This window comes from Anomaloglossus baeobatrachus, chromosome 3 (assembly GCF_048569485.1).
Source record: "Anomaloglossus baeobatrachus isolate aAnoBae1 chromosome 3, aAnoBae1.hap1, whole genome shotgun sequence".
In the NCBI taxonomy this organism is placed as follows: Eukaryota; Metazoa; Chordata; class Amphibia; order Anura; family Aromobatidae; genus Anomaloglossus; species Anomaloglossus baeobatrachus.
In genome coordinates, this window is record NC_134355.1 from 672,806,713 (window position 1) to 672,826,209 (window position 19,497).

Sequence of the window (19,497 nt, forward strand, 5' to 3'; positions counted from 1 at the left end):
AATCCGCACTGAGAGACCCTCCTAACAAAAAGGGATCATCCAAAGCAGACCCCCCTTTAATGCCGAAGCGTGACCCATATAATTCCGTATTGTGGAGATGCATTATATCCTTACCACTATAAAACACGTTGTCCGGAGGTTTTCGGATGTCGGAGAGGATCACATTACTGTTACCAAAACGTTTCCTGTGACCAAAGAAAGAAAAATCTCAGCCACCGACTAAACTGCAAAAAAGTCAGCAATGCAAGAATTGATCTATGGTACATTCAAGTCTAATCACAGAGACCCTTAGGGGACGGCAGAAGATTAAAAACTTGACTTCTCTGACACAAAAGCGCCACACCTGTCTATAGGTTATGTCTGGTATTGCAGTTTGTCTGCTTTCTCTTTAGGTGCAATACCAGACACAACCTGTAGACAGATGTGGCGCTGTTTCTAAAAGAAAGTAACTCCCATTCTGCCACCAGTTGAGACTAAAAAAGTGATGCCACGTAGGGCTGGTCACAGAAAGTCCCAAAAAGTGCGGTGTAATAAACCAGCCTATAATTACTGCATGTTTGCAAACCCAAGTGGCTGCCATATATAATGATGGGCACTAATAGCGCGGGTGTAATGATCGTACCTCAGTAGTTTAGCGAGTCCAACTCCCAGTTGACCTAATCCTCCTGTAAAACAAGACACAAGCATTAAGTATGTGACCCCCCCTTCCCCGGTGAGTGGACATCAGCTGCAGGTGCCAAGACCGCAGGTAGAGTGCTCATCACCCGCAAGGTCATGGCTGAGGACAGACCTACAAGCTCATGGCTATCTGCTTTCCTAGGAGATCTTAAAGCACAGAATTCCGAGTGTGCGGAACTAAAGGGTCGAGCGTTAAAGAGTTAAGAAAACATTCATCATACAGCGAGGGGCAGAAGCGTAAAGTGATGGAAGGATTATCGGGTGTCTACAATGACCAGCGATGTCATCCATAGGCCGGTAGATTGCTCTACCACGGTGAAAAAGTCAGAGCTCAAAAGTGGGAAATGAGTCATGACCATTTGTAGTTGGGCAACAAGACAAAATTAAGAAGCAGAAGAACCAGACTGACTCAAGGGTGAAGAAATATATATATATATATTCTTTTTTTCTTCACCCCTGAGGTCAGTCAGGAACTTCTGATTCCTAAATTTTCCCTAGTTGCCCAACTAAAAAAATAAAAATCTATGCCTGCATGGAGGAGGAGAAAAAGAAGGTTCCCCCGGCTGTTAGGGAGTAGTTTGGGCAGGGTGGGTGGGTGTGGGAAAGTTATGGACAACCCCTTCAAGTCCTGTGCCTCAAGACAAGCAGGTAGCCACCAACTACCTGCCTGTTCTACCCGGCTCAGCCGGCTGTCCCACCCGGCGCCGCCTCAGCCGGCTGTCCCACCCGGCGCCGCCTCAGCCGGCTGTCCCACCCGGCGCCGCCTCAGCCGGCTGTCCCACCCGGCGCCGCCTCAGCCGGCTGTCCCACCCGGCGCCGCCTCAGCCGGCTGTCCCACCCGGCGCCACCTCAGCCGGCTGTCCCACCCGGCGCCGCCTCAGCCGGCTGTCCCACCCGGCGCCGCCTCAGCCGGCTGTCCCACCCGGCGCCGCCTCAGCCGGCTGTCCCACCCGGCGCCGCCTCAGCCGGCTGTCCCACCCGGCGCCGCCTCAGCCGGCTGTCCCACCCGGCAATTCTGTGGCTTCCACCAACATCCAGTTGATAGAGCAGCAACTTCTCTCAGGGTCTGTGTGGCTGCCAATGTCATATTGATTGACAGTCAGGTCCCTGCTACCTAACTGCGGGGAGCTGGCTGTCAGTTTGACGTTGGCAATTATGCCCTGACAACAGAGCAGCCCATAGAAAGAAGAGCTGCCCAGTTGACGTGTAGTAGCCGAATGGCATCAGGAGCAGCCTGTGATCACACCCTGAGCCTGCGCCAGGTAGAACAGGCAGGTGGTTAGCAATTACCTGCCTGAGATATACTGTATATGTGTGAAGAGGAAGAGGAAGAAGAGGAAGAGGAGGAGAAGAGGCGGGGCCTCAGCCAACATAGCTGATACTACGAAGCAACATTCTATTGGCTGAGGCCCCACCCCTTCTGATCACATGCCTATGACCTCACAGGTCCTGCAAGTGAAATAGTGAATCGTTTGTATAATACTTCTGCTAATTCTAACAGGGGGAGGGGATAACTATGAATATATTATCTGATCCTCAGCTGCTGTCACTCAAGAAGCTGCTGATTTTATAAACTTTACTTTCTTGGGTTTCAAAACCTAAACATCCGAGCTGACCACTAACTGTATGTAGGGAATCAGCCTGATAATGCCAGTATAGCACTGGCTGTAGGTTATATAGGAAAATCCTCGTGATTGGTGCGCTTTTGAAAAAAAAAAAAAAGAAAAAAAAAAAAAGAAGAAGAGGAGTGAAAGGCAGGAATGATACAGAAGGCATAAAGCAGGGGAGACACTTGGAGGAAAACCAAAAAGAGAAAAGAGAAAAAGAAAAAAAAAAAAAAAGGCAGGAAAGGTAGCCGAGACGGCACAACACAAAGAATAGATAGGTCAAAATGTAAGGAAATATACAGAGAAAGGCAAAAAGTAGAAAAAGTATGAAAGTAAAAAGGCAAAAGAGACAATAGGAAAACAATGCAGGGGAGGTGTGGAGAGTCAAGAAAAAGGAAGACAATGCAGGAGGGACAGCAGGAAAGCAAAGGTCAGAATGTAGAGGCAGAAAAAAAAAAAAAAAAGGAAGAAGAAGAAGAAGAAGGACAATATGCAAGTAACAGACAGGAGATAACAGGGAAATAAGATCACAGATCACAAAACCCAGATCTCCCAACCCAAGCTCTGAAAAACAATTGAGAGTTAATGATTAATTGAAGGAAATTGAATCTGTCAGCAGGTTTTTGCTATGTAATCTGAGAGCAGCATGATTTAGGGGCTGAGTTTCTGATTAGAATAATGTGTCACTTACTCTGCAGTATTTTGCAATTTGAATAATATCAGTGTTTTATCAGCAGGTGTTTATCACTACATTGGTAGGTGTCTTGTGCCTCCTGGTCCAACCACGGATTATGAGCTGTCAATGTACTCAGAAAGCTGCTAATCAGTGGTGTGGGTAGGGTAATACACAGCTCCGCATTCTGAGCTGTTACATCTGCAGCAGAGAAAACTGATTGTCAGAACTGCTGCACCCAGGAAACTAAGTGATACATCACTGGAATCAGGGTCTCTGCCCCCACTACGATGGATGAGGACATAAGTGAAAGGTAGGGGAGAGAGAGGTTTGCTGATGTGAAAAAACAAGAAATTGGACAGGAGAAGTGATAAGGATGTGGCAGAAGAAGGAGAGACATGCCGGGCAAGATCCAAGAACCTCACCAGTGATCAGCACCCGAGGGTGGGCAGCCTCCGAGAAGGACACCGAGTGGAAGCTGGCATCGGACGTCACCTGACGGGGTGAAAAGCCAATGAAACGGACGGAGGTGACAGCCTGGCATCCGCACACCGGGCTCTGCAGCACCCGCTTCACCGTCCTCGCTAACGTCCGCACAACAGGCATCTCTGAAAGAAAAGGGACAGACACATGGGGGTTAATGACCGAAGAAAGGGTTTTAAATATATTAAATAATATTTTATAAATTAAATATATATATATATATATATATATATATATATATATATATATATATATATATATATATATATATATTTTTTTTTTTTTTTTTTTCAATTTTTGTTTTATTTTAGTTTTTTAATATTATATATGGGAGGGGGGCGGTTTTGGGATCGGAGTTAAAATTTTAATAGAAACATGGAATCTATGCCAAAAAAGGTGCTAAAAAAAAAAAAATGTAGGCACTCCCAGATAATTACTGCCGAATTCAGGGCTGCAAAACTTGTTTACAACAAGTATCTGCCGTCCCCGTGCATTTAGGGGGAAGAGTAACCCTGTATGTTATGATCATATCCGGACCAGGAGAGGCTCCGATATCAGACATCTCTTCATTTTCTTAGATTAGATGGGGTACGTTATGGTTGCAGGATGAGGAGAATGCGGTATGTTCAGAATGCAAGCACTTGGCAGCTGAACAGTTAATGTGTGGATTAGGAAGCCCCCTGCTTATGTCTCAGCTTGCTAGCGTGGCAATTGGAAAGTCGCCATGCAGAGGATCACAGCCTCAGAAAACCTCATTTCACTTTGTCCTGGCAACATCAGCTCATACAGCAGAGAGGAAAATGTGACTATTATTCCTGGACACCTTATTACTAGTGATGAGCGGGCACTACCATGCTCAGGTGCTCAGTACTGGTAACTAGTGATGAGCGGGCACTACCATGCTCAGGTGATCAGTACTAGTAACTAGTGATGAGCGGGCACTACCATGCTCGGCACTCGTAACTAGTGATGAGCGGGCACTACCATGCTCGGTACTCGTAACTAGTGATGAGCGGGCACTACCATGCTCAGGTACTCAGTACTCGTAACTAGTGATTAGCGGGCACTACCATGCTCAGGAGCTCAGTACTAGTAACTAGTGATGAGCGGGCACTACCATGCTCGGGTGCTCAGTACTGGTAACTAGTGATGAGCGGGCACTACCATGCTCAGATGATCAGTACTAGTAACTAGTGATGAGCGGGCACTACCATGCTCGGTACTCGTAACTAGTGATGAGCGGACACTACCATGCTCGGTACTCGTAACTAGTGATGAGCGGGCACTACCATGCTCGGGTGCTCAGTACTGGTAACTAGTGATGAGCGGGCACTACCATGCTCGGGTGCTCTGTACTAGTAACTAGTGATGAGCGGGCACTACCATGCTCGGGTGCTCAGTACTAGTAACTAGTGATGAGCGGGCACTACCATGCTCAGGTGCCCAGTACCCGTAACTAGTCTATGCTAAAAGTTCCTTTCTAGTAACAGTCTAGACCACACAATGGAGACAGCAGATGTAGAAATCATCATGTAAAGATTCCACTGTATTAGTAAACAAAAATGAGAAGTTCCACAATTTTCTAACATCCATTGTGTCATTTCATTAATAATAAAATCGCCTCTGCTTGCTGTCAGTGAATGAAACGTTGTACAGACCTAATATTCCTCATTGTATAGAGGTGTCTACAGATCATATAGTCCTCCTTCCAATAATAGTTTGCTACAATGTATCACTGCAGATTCATGAATGGTTTGGGGTGGATACAATTGTAGCAAACTGTATGGAGTATTGGCTGGGGAGGGTTCAGCAGTGGTGGCACAATATATGGCGTATGGGCCCAGTCCAATAGCTGATAACACAATTCCTCTGGCTTTGGAGGTGGATTTGTCAAGGGAGAAATTTGGGTAAGGCTGCTAATGGAGTCCTTGTTCAGGGCAACAGAGGCACGGGGCCAAATTAGGCATCTGCGGAGATATAATGAGACTCAATAATGAACAGAGGACATGTTCTCTAATTGAGTCCAGGCTTGCGTCTGAACTCGTGTATGCTATAGCTCAGATTTTGGTATTACATTTCAACCTTCAGACATGTACAAAAGTATCAATCGGTCTTTTCTCTCGCATCGAAACAGTACAGGGAGGTGCGTAGGGACGTAGAAACCCACATTTCATCCCACGATAACACATTCCTCCTTTGTGTGAAACTACTGATTAGCATAAATACTTTCTCTGTTCGTTATTTGTACATTTGTCCTTGGTTAACTCTTTCTTGACCATACAGCTTAGAATCATATTATGGCGTCTGTGCAATTGTCCTATAGACGCACAGATTATTATGCAACTACATCTATATTTTGATTATTTACATACACAGACAATCTTATTACGTTTGCACAAACAAATCTATAGCCCAGGCTACCTTCACAGACGTGACCCCTGAGCTCTCGGGCCCCTGTGTGGCTGTACAGATTGCACCAATATGTCCCCCCCTGGGATTCCCTGGGTGTAAATAGGAAGATCCCATTCACTGATATCAAGCAAAGAAGATCTGAAGCCGGGAGTTGCAGAATTTCTTCTTTACATATTTGCGCAAGATGGGAAACCTCTAGAATTAGACACCTCGTCCCGGGTGATAATTACAGTGCGGCTCCATTGTAGTCACCCGTGACACATCCCGGAGATAATTACTAGGAGTTGTCAGTGTGCGGCTGATTGGGCAAATTCATTTCCGAAATGCCTAGTAAAATATATCACCATCGCATTGTGAGCTCAGCCGCCCCCCGATATAGATGGCACAAAATCCCAAATCTATAAATCCAATACAGAAGCCACCAGAGACCCCCAGACGCCACAGGGCTGGGAAGGGAACACTTTCTAGTAAATATACCATTAAAGGTCTAGGTGACAGCCGGGTCTATAAGAGGATCAGGTCCCAGCTATTTCTGGACAGGAGGATCTATAGGAGGAGCAAGGTCCGGAGTCAATGGGATCAGCACATGTCCATATCCAAAGCAACAATCAACTATGTCCATATGAGCAAATACTGGGACCATAACTGCAGATTTTAGGGAAGTCTCATCGAATGTAGCAGAGCCGAGTCTGCAGTATTGTATTAGATGCCCTTGATAAAAGGTGGGATGAGATTTAGATGGATCTGCACCCTACACCCCAATCACACCCCAGAGGGTGCAGCCCCTTATATCCCAGTGATGGGTTGTTGGGGGGTGGGGGGGGGGGGTTGACAGCATTAACCACCAGTGCACATTCAGCTCTGCTATATTAATGCAGCAGCAATTAAAGGGACAGTTCACTACATCCATGCAGACAGGAGAGGTGCACTGCAGTCATTCATAGAAGAAAGGAAAGAGGGAAACAGAAGTGTGACATGGAAGACTAGAGCTGCAGCATCGTCCCCCCTTACCTCACTGGTGTCTGCTCCTTCCCCAGATGACTATGTCTGGCTTTATATAGGACACATCCTCTAAATCCGACCAATGGGCAGCACAGAGGGGGTAGGAGTTGTCCCCTGCGTCACAGGAGCAGGGTGGAGAGGAGAGGAGCTGCACATTACAGCCACACATGTCTCATCATCCGCAGAGCTGCATCCATCAGGTGACACCCCAGGTGCCATCATCATCTGATATGGAGGATTCAGCCTCTGGGACAGATGAGTGACAACCAGGGGCGCACAGAAGTCATGGGACCTCAAAGCAGGGAGGTGGGGGCGGAATTGGATGATTTTTCTTCTGCATTGTCATCTGCTTTTTATTTTTCTCTGTTCCATAAACAATTTGATTAAAGTTCAAATACATCTATTACATTAAAATCACAATAAATTTTTAGATTTTTTAATATTAAATATTTTTCTTCCTCGACCAACTATGGAACTGCAAGTCCCTGCAATCTACATCAGACAAGCAAAAAAAAAAAAAAATAACAAAAAAAACTTAATGACTTCTCTGGATAGCAATTCACACGTTTAATATTTAATATTCCTCCTTTAGATCGAATCCAGCAACAATCTTTTGGCAAAAAAAAAGTTCTGCAAGTGCAAGTTTTGGTTGGTTTAAAAAAAAAATAAATAAAAAAATAAAAAAAAATAAAAAAATATTTTTGCTGGATCTGGGAATCTATGGAAAACAGATCAGTTACGCTGGTTTCACATCAGCGTTTTCTTGCCGGTCGGCAAAAAAAACGCAAAACGCATGTTACCGGATACGTTCAATGCAATGTCAATGGACTTGCGGCAACATGCGTTTGCATGCGGCAGTGTCAGGATGCGGTGAGTTGCAGTTTTTTACCCTTTATCAAAAACAGATGTTGCATTTTTTGCCTCCGTTCAAAAACTGCATCTCACCGGATCCTGTACATTGCGGCAGTAGCTACAATGTATTTCAATGGACGCCGGATCCGGTTTTCACAGTTGCGGATGTATGCGGCTTGAAGGATCCGGTTTGCTACAAAACATGGCTTGAAACATTGGATCGATCTCTCGATCTCTCTCTCTCGGACTCTCGGACCCTCTCTCGGTCTCCTATTTATCTTCCGTTTGTAACAGATCCAGTAAGAAAAAAGTGGATCCTTTACAAAACAGACAAGCTAGATAGGGATCAGTTAATGATCAGTTTTCCATAGACTTCCATGTAACAAAAAAAAAAAAAAAATCCTGCAAAAATCAATATTTTCAAAATGCACAAACAAGTTGTGTTTGCAGAATGGATCACTGCTGGATCCATTCTGATGGATGATTACTGGATGTGTTAGCTGGGAGGGTGAGATTTAACAAGACTGAAGTTCTATACACCAGGGCTGACCATAAGTCCAATAAAGGTTGCCAAAATGTAAAGAGTGACCCAACTTTTATGCAATGCATATTAATATACATAATTATTGCAGGCTTTTATATTTTATATATATATTGCAGCACTTTAAAAAGTTGCAGATCTTGAGACACAACCGATCATTCAGAAGATGGCCGAGAGGTGTGGAGGGCAGGAGGTCATAGCTCACGTCAGAGCGTGCACAGAGAGGAGTATGGACAAGGAAAGACATCTACTGCCTCTGTACTCTGAGTGTGTGAGATTTTTTTTGCAAAATTGCAGCTAAACTTCTGTATTTCAGTTGGATATTACAGTAATGTGTCAAAAAAAAAAACCAAAAACAAAAAAACAAAAAACAAAAATGCTGAATGACCAAAGTCTGAATTCAGCCCTGGAGAAAAAGCAGGAATCAGAGTGCTAGGCAGAGTTTTTCTCTACAAACCACAATTCTGATTATATGCTATAAAACTGTCACTTCAAGTAATTTCTCAGAAGGAGCTCTCCACTATTTCTCACCCTTTTGTGACTTGTATCCTGCATTTTCCACCCGTTTCCCCTCTGCAGGGTTCTATCTAGGCTTTAGTTGTCTCTGAGCTGGTGGGTGGAAACCAGCTTCTATGGTGTCTCCCATACACAGCACACACAGACATGAGGGACTCCTGCTTTCTTGACTGATTGTGGATATTATTTTGCAGTACATCCAGATCTGGGGTGAAATAAAACCCTTACTGGAAAGCTGAAGCACAATTAGTGGATCCCTCTCTGCCTCCCTCAGTTCCTCCCCTCTCCTTCGACTTCAATAGCAGCTGTAATTTGTTCCTTTAAAGGAGCTGGCAGTCCTGGTCGATTTGTTTGGAGGGAGAGAAGAGGCTCATAAGTGGAGAAAGTTTTTTTTTTATTTAATAAGATCAAAGTTTACAAGGTGCCTTTAAAATGGAAGATCATTTTGTGTGAGCATTCTTAGGAACACTGGCAATTTAAACAAGCTGTTGATCGCCCTGATCTGTAAGGACAGACGTTTCCCACCACTCCTGGAACAGTCTGTATTCCAGATACTTGAATATGATTAACCTGTAATAACTTCTGGCATATGAGAAGTTTCGAGGCTCTGACAGAAGATACAACCAGATAAACAGGAAAAGTTATGTGCGGGAAGTTACCGGACATGGCCCTGTGCATTATAACGTGGAGCCCCTGGTACCCAACAAGTCCAGAAATAGGGAGGACTACACCATGACTAACTGGAGCACTGCAGGCAGGCACCACCATGCCTGGCATCCAAAGCCACCAATGGGCAAATCTGGCAGATGTCAGATCAGCCGGTCCGCCCGTGGGCCATATCTATTGCAAAACAGTTAACAGCATTGGCGTCCTCAATCTGGGGGGAAGGGTGCGGAGCCGCATGGGTGTGAAGCCGGATGGTACTGAGCGTTCTCAAATGTCAGTACCAGTCCGGCCTGGTTGGCATCTATATTAACCCTGGCGAGGTGAGTAGTTCCTACTGACCGGTCCTATTCCTGTATAGGAAACCATGAAAAATGTATCCAGCCTGCTGTTGACTGACCTTTTAATATTAGCAATGTATTAGGGATGCACAGCAATAAAAAAATAAAATAAAAAAGATACATTATAAGAGTGCTCAATGCTAGTATAAAAAAAAACCAAAAAAAAAAAATTCAAAAAAAGAACCAAGAAAAAAACGTAAACACAAGACTAGTGATTAATACAATACCACACTAAAAAGCATCTAAAAGCACCATAGGCAAAGTGCCCAAGTAAGTGCAGCGCCCACACCCACATGGACGAGCCCGCAAGCATCAGCACTTCTTATATGCATATATTATGTTACTCTAATCCGTGGTGAGGTTTACGTATTATTTCATATGGGTGTGGGCGCTGCATTTATGTGGGCACTTTGCCTACAGGGGTTTTAGTGTGTTATATGAATACATTGTTTTGAGACTTTACATATTTACATATGGTGTGCTCAAATTGTTGCCAAGTTCTTTTCTTGGAATACATCTAATATATAAAGCTGTGTGTATGTGTGTGTGTGTGTGTGTGTGTGTGTGTGTGTGTGTGTGTGTGTGTGTGTGTATTATATATATATATATATATATATATATATATATATATATATATATATATATATATATATATATATATATATATAATGTGTCTGTGTCCGAGGTTTGTGTGGTGTGTGAGGTGTGTGTATATATATGTGTGCATGTGGTGTGTACATATGTGTGGTGTGTGTATATATATGTATATATATATATAATATATATATATGTGTCCGAGGTGTGTGTGGTGTGTGAGGTGTGTATGTGGTGTGTATGTGTGTATGTGTGTACATGTGTGTATATATGTGTATATATGTGTGCACGAGGTGTGTATATGTGTGTGAGGTATGTGTATATTGTGTATGTGTGTGTGGTGTGTATATGTGAAAGGTGTGTAGGTGTGTGTGGTATGTATGTGTGTGTGTGGTGTGTATATGTGTGTGAGAGGTGTGTGTGTGTATACGTGCGAGGTGTATACGTGTGTGTGTGGTGTATATAATATATATTTACATCTCCGCTAAAGGAATCCGCAACGTCGCCTTTCCAGTCACGAAATTTTGCACAGACGCTTCATGTGACTCAGGGAACGTTATAGACCATGTTTTGAGTCGAAAATTTAACCCAGCGCTTTACAGTTATTCACCAAAAAACCTCCTCACATTAAAATGACACACACACACACACACAAAAAGACACAGATAAAAAGAGACACACACAATAAGACCCACACACAAAAAGAGACACACACACACACACACACACAGTTTGGATGTGTGAGGTAATATATTGTCTGTTTTGGAAGTTACCCTGGACATTTATCAGGTGGCCTATAGCAACCAATCACAGCTCTGCTTCTATTTTGCTACAGGTCAATAATAGGAGCTGTGATTGGTTGCTATAGGCAGCAAAGGACATTCTTAGTATTAGAAGATTATGTATGACGTAATATGATTTCTGTAGAGAGAGAGCTAGAGACAGACAGAGACAGAGGCACAGACAGGGAGAGATGAAGGGAGAGATACAGAGAGGAGAGACCCCTAGTTACTATCCCAGGCAACGTCGGGTACTACAGAGATATATACACACACATACATAGCTTTTAATATTATGTGTATTATTATCCCACCTACTCATCTGCTGGTGCATGGTCTTAAAATAATAATATTTATTCATTTATATACAGTGCCTTGCAAAAGTATTTGTTCCCCTTGAATTTTTCAGCCTTTTCCCAAATTTCAGGCTTCAAACATAAAGATAAAAATGTTAATGTTCTGGTGAAGAATCAACAACAAGTGGACACAATTGTGAAGATGAATGAAATTTATTGCTTATTTTATACTTTTGTAATAAAATAACTGTAAATTGGGGCGTGCAATAGTATTCATCCCCTTTACTTTCAGTGCAGCAAACTCACTCCAGAAGTTCATTGAGGATCTCTGATCCAATGTTGTCCTAAATGACTGATGAGGATAAATATAAGCCCCTGTGTGTAATCAAGTCTCCGTATAAATGCCCCTGCTCTGTGATAGTCTCAGTGCTCTGTATAAAGCACAGAGAGCATCATGAAGACCAAGGAACACAACAGGCAGGTCCGTGATACTGTTGTGAAGTTTAAAGCTGGATTTGGTTCCAAAAAAATTTCTAAAACTTTAAACATCCCAAGAAACACTGTGCAAGCGATCATATTGAAATGGAAGGAGCATCATACCACTGCAAATCTACCAAGACCCGGCCGTCCATCCAAACGGTCATCTCAAACAAGGAGAAGACTGATCAGAGATGCAGCCAAGAGGCCCATGATCACTCTGGATGAGCTGCAGAGATCTACAGCTGAGGTGGGAGAGTCTGTCCATAGGACAACAATCAGTCGTACACTGCACAAATCTGGCCTTTATGGAAGAGTGGCAAGAAGAAAGCCATTTCTCAAAGATATCCATAAAAAGTGTTGTTTAAAGTTTGCCACAAGCCACCTGGGAGACACCAAACATGTGGAAGAAGGTGCTCTGGTCAGATGAAACCAAAATTGAACTATTTGGCCACCCTGCCAAACGATATGTTTGGCGTAAAAGCAACACAGCTCATCACGCTGAACACACCATCCCCACTGTCAAACATGGTGGTGGCAGCATCATGGTTTGGGCCTGCTTTTCTTCAGCAGGGACAGGAAAGATGGTTAAAATTGATGGGAAGATGGATGGAGCCAAATACAGGACCATTCTTGAAGAAAACCTGTTGGAGTCTGCAAAAGACCTGAGACTGGGACGGAGATTTGTCTTCCAACAAGACAATGATCCCAAACATAAAGCAAAATCTACACTGGAATGGTTCACAAATTAACGTATCCAGGCGTTAGAATGGCCAAGTCACAGTCCAGACCTGAACCCAATCGAGAATCTGTGGAAAGAGCTGAAAACTGCTGTTCACAAACGCCTCCATCCAACCTCACTCAGCTCCAGCTGTTTACAAAGGAAGAATGGGCGAGAATTTCAGTCTCTCGATGTGCAAAACTAATAGACACATACCCCAAGCGACTGAAGCTGTAATCGCAGCAAAAGGGGGCGCTACAAAGTATTAACTTAAAGGGGATGAATAATATTGCACGCCACAACTTTGTTATTTATTTTTTATAAAAGTTTAAAATAAGCAATAAATTTCATTCAACTTCACAATTGTGTCCCACTTGTTGTTGATTCTTCACTAGAACATTAAAAGTTATCTTTATGTTTGAAGCCTGAAACGTGGGAAAAAGCTGAAAAATTCAAGGGGGCCGAATACTTTTGCAAGGCACTATAGCTCTATTAATTCTGCAGCCCTTTACATACATTGGCAACACTGTCCCCATTGGGGATCACAATCTAGGTTCCCTATGAGCATGTTTTTTTGGAGTGTAGGAGGAAACCGGAGAACCCGGAGGAAACCCACACAAATACGGAGAGAACATACAGACTCCTTCCAGATTGTGTCCTTGGTGGGATTTGAACCCAGGACCCCAGCGCTGCAAGATTGCAGTGCTAACCACAGCCACCGCAAGACTGCAGTGCTAACCACTGAGTCACCACAACACTGCAGTGCTAACCACAGCCACCGCAAGACTGCAGTGCTAACCACTGAGTCACCACAACACTGCAGTGCTAACCACTGAGCCACCACAAGACTGCAGTGCTAACCACTGAGCCACCACAAGACTGCAGTGCTAACCACTGAGCCACCGTGCCAGGCTTCATCAGTTCTTTTATTAACAGTAAAATAGTGACTTCACACACAGACGCTTAATGGAAACCTGTATCAGGCTGCTGTTGACTGACCCCATTATTATGTGTCTGATTATGGTATTCACATGTTAATAGTCCATGCTCCTGCTGGCTTCTAGGAATCCATCCAGCTGCTGTTGACTGATCTTTTAATATATGTCAAATTAGTGGATTATTGTCGCACCTGCTCATTTGCATGTGCATGTCTGTATTAATTCTTTAATGATCTGTAAAACAAAAAAAAAAAAAAAAGATGGACCCCAGCCTTCTACTTGCTTACTGCATACCTTCATCACGCTGCGGTAGACTGAGCCAATAGAAGTGGACAGAAGTCATCATCACACACAATGCGGCCCACCATTAAGCCGGACTACATGGTGAATAACTGGACCAGTACCAGCAGTCTCCCACCATGCTCGATCCCTACATTACCCTGGTGAGGTCAGCGGTTGCTCGGACAGGTCCTATTCCCAAGGAGTGAATGGTTATCACGAGTTCAGTCACATTCCCTGAAAAGGTGAATCCAGGATCTTGGATGTTTCCTGCTTCCTGAAAACCATCATCCGGCTGCTGTTGACTGATCTTATTATGACTGTATGTGTTCAATTAATGTATTATTACCCCACCAAATGCAAAGTCTTCATTAGCTCTATTAGTGGCCATTAAAAAAGTGACCCAGCCACTTACCTGTTACTGGATACTTTTATCAGGCTGTTAACTGATCTTTATGTGAGATACAGCTAGTCATTCACAGACTTCTAGTTGACACCCAGTTAATAATATGTATTTCATTTCTATTAACCCCCAGTAAACATTACTGTGTCCTGCAGGTTAGCCACCCATCACCAGAAACAGATTATTGGAATATTTAGAATACATTTTTGCAATTTGATGAGCTTGCATTTTATTAGCAATCCTACTTGTTGTCCATTTCCATTGAAAACAGCCAACAAGGTAAGGCTAGGTTCACACACTGCGTTTTTTTGACGCGTTTGTGCGTTTTTTGCGGCAAAAACCGCACAAAAACGCACCGGCGTCAAAAAACGCGGCAAAAAACGCACGCGTTTTGCCGCGATTTGGTGCGTTTTTTGCTGCGTTTTTGCTCACTGCGTCTTTATGCGTTTTTTATCAGTGAACAAAAAAAAAAGGTCTGATGTAATTTCCTTCTTCAATATGTTCTTCATTCTCCACTAGTGTATGCAGGAGAGCAGACAGCAGCTGTCGAACTACAAGGCTCAGCATCCTCCATCCAATAGTGTATGCAGGAGAGCAGACAGCAACTGTCGAACTACAAGGCTCAGCATCCTCCATCCAATAGTGTATGCAGGATACCAGACAGCAGCTGTTGAACTACAAGGCTCAGCATCCTCCTTCCAGGACTGTATGCAGGATTTCTTTGCCCCCCCCAAACAAAAAAAATGACGTGGGCTTCGCCATATTTTTGTATGCTAGCCGGGTACAGCAGGCAGGTACGGGCTGCCCCCAACCCCCAGCTGCCTATTTGTACCCGGCTGGGAACCAAAAATATAGGGAAGCCCTTTTTTTTTTATTTCATGAAATAATTTAAAAAAAAAAATATGACATGAGCTTCGCCCAATTTTTGAGTCCAGCCGGGTACAACTAGGCAGCTGGGGATTGGAATCCACAGTGCAGGGTGCCCATGCTTTCTGGGCACCCCCGCTGTGAATTGCAGTTCCGCAGCCACCCTAGAAAATGGCGCTTTCATAGAAGCGCCATCTTCTGGCGCTGTATCCAACTCTTCCAGCTGCCCTGATGCCGGGTGGCTCGCTGGGTAATAATGGGGTTAGGGCTAGCTGTATAGCTGGCCCTAAGCCCGAAATTCATGGTATCACGCCAATATTAGACATGGCCACCATGAATTTCTAGTAAAGATAAAAAAAAAAAAAAAACACAACACACAGAAAAATATTTTTATTAGAAATAAAACACAACACAATTAGTGACTCCATCTTTATTGAAATAAAGAACCCCCCCTCCGCAGTAATCCTGGGTCAAGGGTCCCGCGCCGTCCAATCCGGATCCAATATCATCTGATCGGTTTGCTGGAAGGCAAAGTGACCAGATGATGTGTCAGGATCAAGTGCCTGAATCACATCACACATCAGCTGATTGTATAAAAGCCATTTATACAATCAGCAGATGCATCGGTGCAAAAGAAAAGAAAAAAAAAAAAAATACTCACTTATGTGCTGATTACCGGCAGCTCCTTGAGCGATGGGGCGGGAGTCTGATCCTGTCCGATCGCTGCAGCAGCTGCCGGTAAGGCTGCTTTCACACCTCCGGTTTCTGCAATGCGGCACAATCCGGCACTTTGCAGGAAAATCGCAACCGTTTTTTTTTTGCTGCCGGTTGCGATTTTCCTGCATAGACTTTAATTAGTGCCGCATTGTGCCGCATGGCCTTGCGTTCCGTCCGGTTTTTTGCCGCATGCGGCAGATTTAGCCAATGCGGCGGCCTGATGGAACGTTGCCTGGCACGTTTTTTCGTGCGGCAAAAAAAAACGCATCGCGCCGCATTCGGCCGATGCGGCGAATTTTTCAATGCATGCCTATGGCGGCCGGATGCGGCGTGATGCGGCAATAACCGCATCCGGCCGCATGCGGTTTTTGCCACTGCGCATGCTCAGTAGCATGCCGCAAGCGGCAAAAACCGGACTGGCCGCAAAGGAAAAACTTATGCAAAGGATGCGGTGTGTTCACCGCATCCGTTGCATAGCTTGCACAGCCGGACATCCGCTGATAACCGGCTGGGCGCCCGCGTCACCGCGATAGTTACGATCAGCTGATGCGTCAGGTGACTGCATCAGGTGATCCATCGCCAGGTGCTTCATCCTGCAGGCATACGCACCCGGGGAGACTGCACACACCCGGAGCGGCGGGACCGGGAGGAGATGGGAGCGGGCATGGCACCGGGAGGCTGCAGACAGGTGAGTATAACTTTTTTTTTTTTTTCTACTGTTCACTTTTGTTTTTGCAGCCGCTTCCACCTCCCGCCCAGACATGGCGCCGCACGGCAGCATACATGCCCAGGACCGGAGGTGGAAGCGGTGGTGACGGTACCGGGAGGATTCACGCTGTGTTTACTGACAGAAGGAATCCTCTTCCTGTACACGTCACTTTACTACCCACCTCCTGCGTTTATAGCTGCGTTTTTGGTCTTAGAAACGCACCAAAACGCAGCTATTTGCGTTTCTCATTGCGTCTTTCAACATCCCATTGCACTCAATGGATGAAAAGCGCAGTGAAAAACGCGGGAATAATTGACATGCTGCGTTTTTGTGGCACCACAAAAACGCAGCTGAAAAAAAACGCTGTGTGCAGACAGCAAAAATGAAAACTCATAGACTTTGCTGGGGAAGCAAAGTCATGCAGTATTCTGAGCAAAAACGCACCCGAAAACTGCGCAAAAACACCGCGAAAAACGCACTATGTGAACTTACCCTAAAGAATAAAGAAATTACAAAACTGCAATAATGTACAGTTACTGATTATGTAGCTGCTGTGTAAGGCCGGGATCAGATGGATGGTTCTACTTGGTCCATTTTCAGACTCCAATGGAAAGACTCACTGGAGGAGATCCAAATAGTTCCTGGCATTACAGTAGGCCACGGTAAGACCATGAAATAAGTCATCTGAACCCGGCCCCAACTAGTGATGAGTGGGCACTACCATGCTCAGGTGCTCAGTACTGGTAACTAGTGATGAGTGGGCACTACCATGCTCAGGTGCTCAGTACTCGTACCTAGTGATGAGCGGGCACTACCATGCTCAGGTGCTCAGTACTCGTAACTAGTGATGAGTGGGCACTACCATGCTCAGGTGCTCAGTACTGGTAACTAGTGATGAGTGGGCACTACCATGCTCAGGTGCTCAGTACTCGTACCTAGTGATGAGCGGGCACTACCATGCTCGGGTGCTCAGTACTCGTAACTAGTGATGAGCGGGCACTACCATGCTCGGGTGCTCAGTACTCGTAACTAGTGATGAGCGGGCACTACCATGCTCGGGTGCTCAGTACTCGTAACTAGTGATGAGCGGGCACTACCATGCTCAGGTGCTCAGTACTCGTAACTAGTGATGAGCGGGCACTACCATGCTCGGGTGCTCAGTACTCGTAACTAGTGATGAGCGGGCACTACCATGCTCAGGTGCTCAGTACTCGTAACTAGTGATGAGCGGGCACTACCATGCTCAGGTGCTCAGTACTCGTAACTAGTGATGAGCGGGCACTACCATGCTCAGGTGCTCAGTACTCGTAACTAGTGATGAGCGGGCACTACCATGCTCGGGTGTTCGGTACTCGTAATAAGCAGTCGGATGCTCGGATGGGCGCAACTTGTGCACAGAGTATAATGGAAGTCAATGGGGGAACTTGAGCATTTCAATTCTTTCCCGCTTGCCGAGAATTACACACGCGCAATACGGTCACATAGGATAAGACGGCAGCCGCTACAAACCAGTAACGGGACAACCAGATAAGAGCGACTGCTCCCTGATATTATTAGGTCACCCCCTGCCCCAGAGCAGGTGCGGCTCCACTCCAATATGTAACACAACATTTCATTATGGAGTTTGCGTCTGCGTTTTATGGGTTTGTTTGTGTTTTATAGCAGCAATTGTCTTTTCTCATTTTCTCCTTTTTGAAGTCTTTGCAGGTTTGTTTGTTTTCCTTCCTTCTTTTTTGTAATGTTTGCTATTGTGGGACAAGTTTAACCAGCCCCCCTCTCCTTGGTGATTTGCTTGTGTGTCATCTAATTCATGTATAATCATTATGATATATGTATATAATCTTTTTTGTCTCTGGTACCTTAAAATAATGGATTCTCTTCGTTTCTTTAAAAAAAAACACGTGTATTTGCCTACTGGAAAAATAAAATTACCATCTAGGATACATAAGAGGAATAATACTCTGAGTATTGGCATATAGCTTTATGAATATTTTTGTTCACTTAATCGATATTGACAGCCTTAATGAATTCATTTGTAAAAAAATTCTTTGAAAAAAAAAAAATAAAAAAATATTCTTTGTTATACCAGGAATAAGATAATTAATAATTTTCTATAGTGAACAAAATTTAGCTTAATCCCTATATTGTTCCATATATATGAAATAAGCGCATAATAAAATTATAATCTTGATGAAAGAATATTTTTATGAATTCATAATAATAATAAGATAAAAAAACAATATTTTGTTCATAAGACTGTCGATTGAAATGTAGTAATATGCTCTGTTAAAAATGTGAGTTCATGATCAGAATAATAAGGCTTACAGTCTTTATATTAATGTGATCCAATATACAGCGATCTAATTGCCAAATGTGAATGATTTTAATTATGTTTTAATTATGTACACATGAGTTAGTAGTTTTTTCTACTTAAATGTATGTTACTCATGTTTCACTTTGTATGGACCCGTGAAAGCACCCCTAGTGGTGCGAAACGGTACCGTCGTCCTCGTGCTCCCCTCCCTGCATTCCCTCATGTCCGTCTCACCTGTCAGCATTAAAAAATAAAATAGTCCTAGTTTATCGGTGAGTGCTGCCCTGTCTCTCATTGTTCTCTGGGACAAGTTTAGCGTTTACTGGTATTTTCAACTAATTCATAATTTGCAACTCTTCAAAAAGTGACAAATGCGCTCCAGACCGGGTGATCTCATGTACACCAGAAATATGATCAATCAGAGAATGGTCCTGGGTCGTCAGGCTTGTTTACTTGTCATTTAACTTTTTGTGCCTCTTAAGTGCAAAAAGTCACAGAATCCTTTCATATGCTACATTCACCTAATACATGCTGCATAAGTTGGGGGGGGGGGGGGGGGACACAAAATCACTGCAACGCAGGCTGGAGCGCATTTGCGATTTTTGAAACAGCCACAAATAATGGACCTGATCAAA

The 19,497-nt window shown here is 44.1% G+C and overlaps 1 protein-coding gene across 3 annotated transcripts in view; it reads right to left on the reverse strand.

Annotated features, from left to right (window-relative positions):
* LOC142297032 (L-threonine 3-dehydrogenase, mitochondrial-like) overlaps window positions 1–19,497 on the reverse strand; it is a 30,559-nt gene that overhangs the window by 9,814 nt on the left and 1,248 nt on the right. For 2 of the 3 annotated variants that reach the window (XR_012751725.1, XM_075341251.1), the window contains exons 1-4: window positions 6,865–6,921; window positions 3,384–3,566; window positions 623–665; window positions 115–185 (exon numbers count right to left, since the gene is read on the reverse strand). Coding sequence is in view for 2 of the 3 variants with exons in the window: in XM_075341251.1 (XP_075197366.1) it covers window positions 115–185; window positions 623–665; window positions 3,384–3,564 (295 nt within the window). In the remaining variant the exon portion in view is untranslated. Of the gene's footprint in view, window positions 1–114; window positions 186–622; window positions 666–3,383; window positions 3,567–6,864; window positions 6,922–19,497 lie in introns of those variants that run through there. The other variant, XM_075341252.1, reaches the window with a different exon arrangement.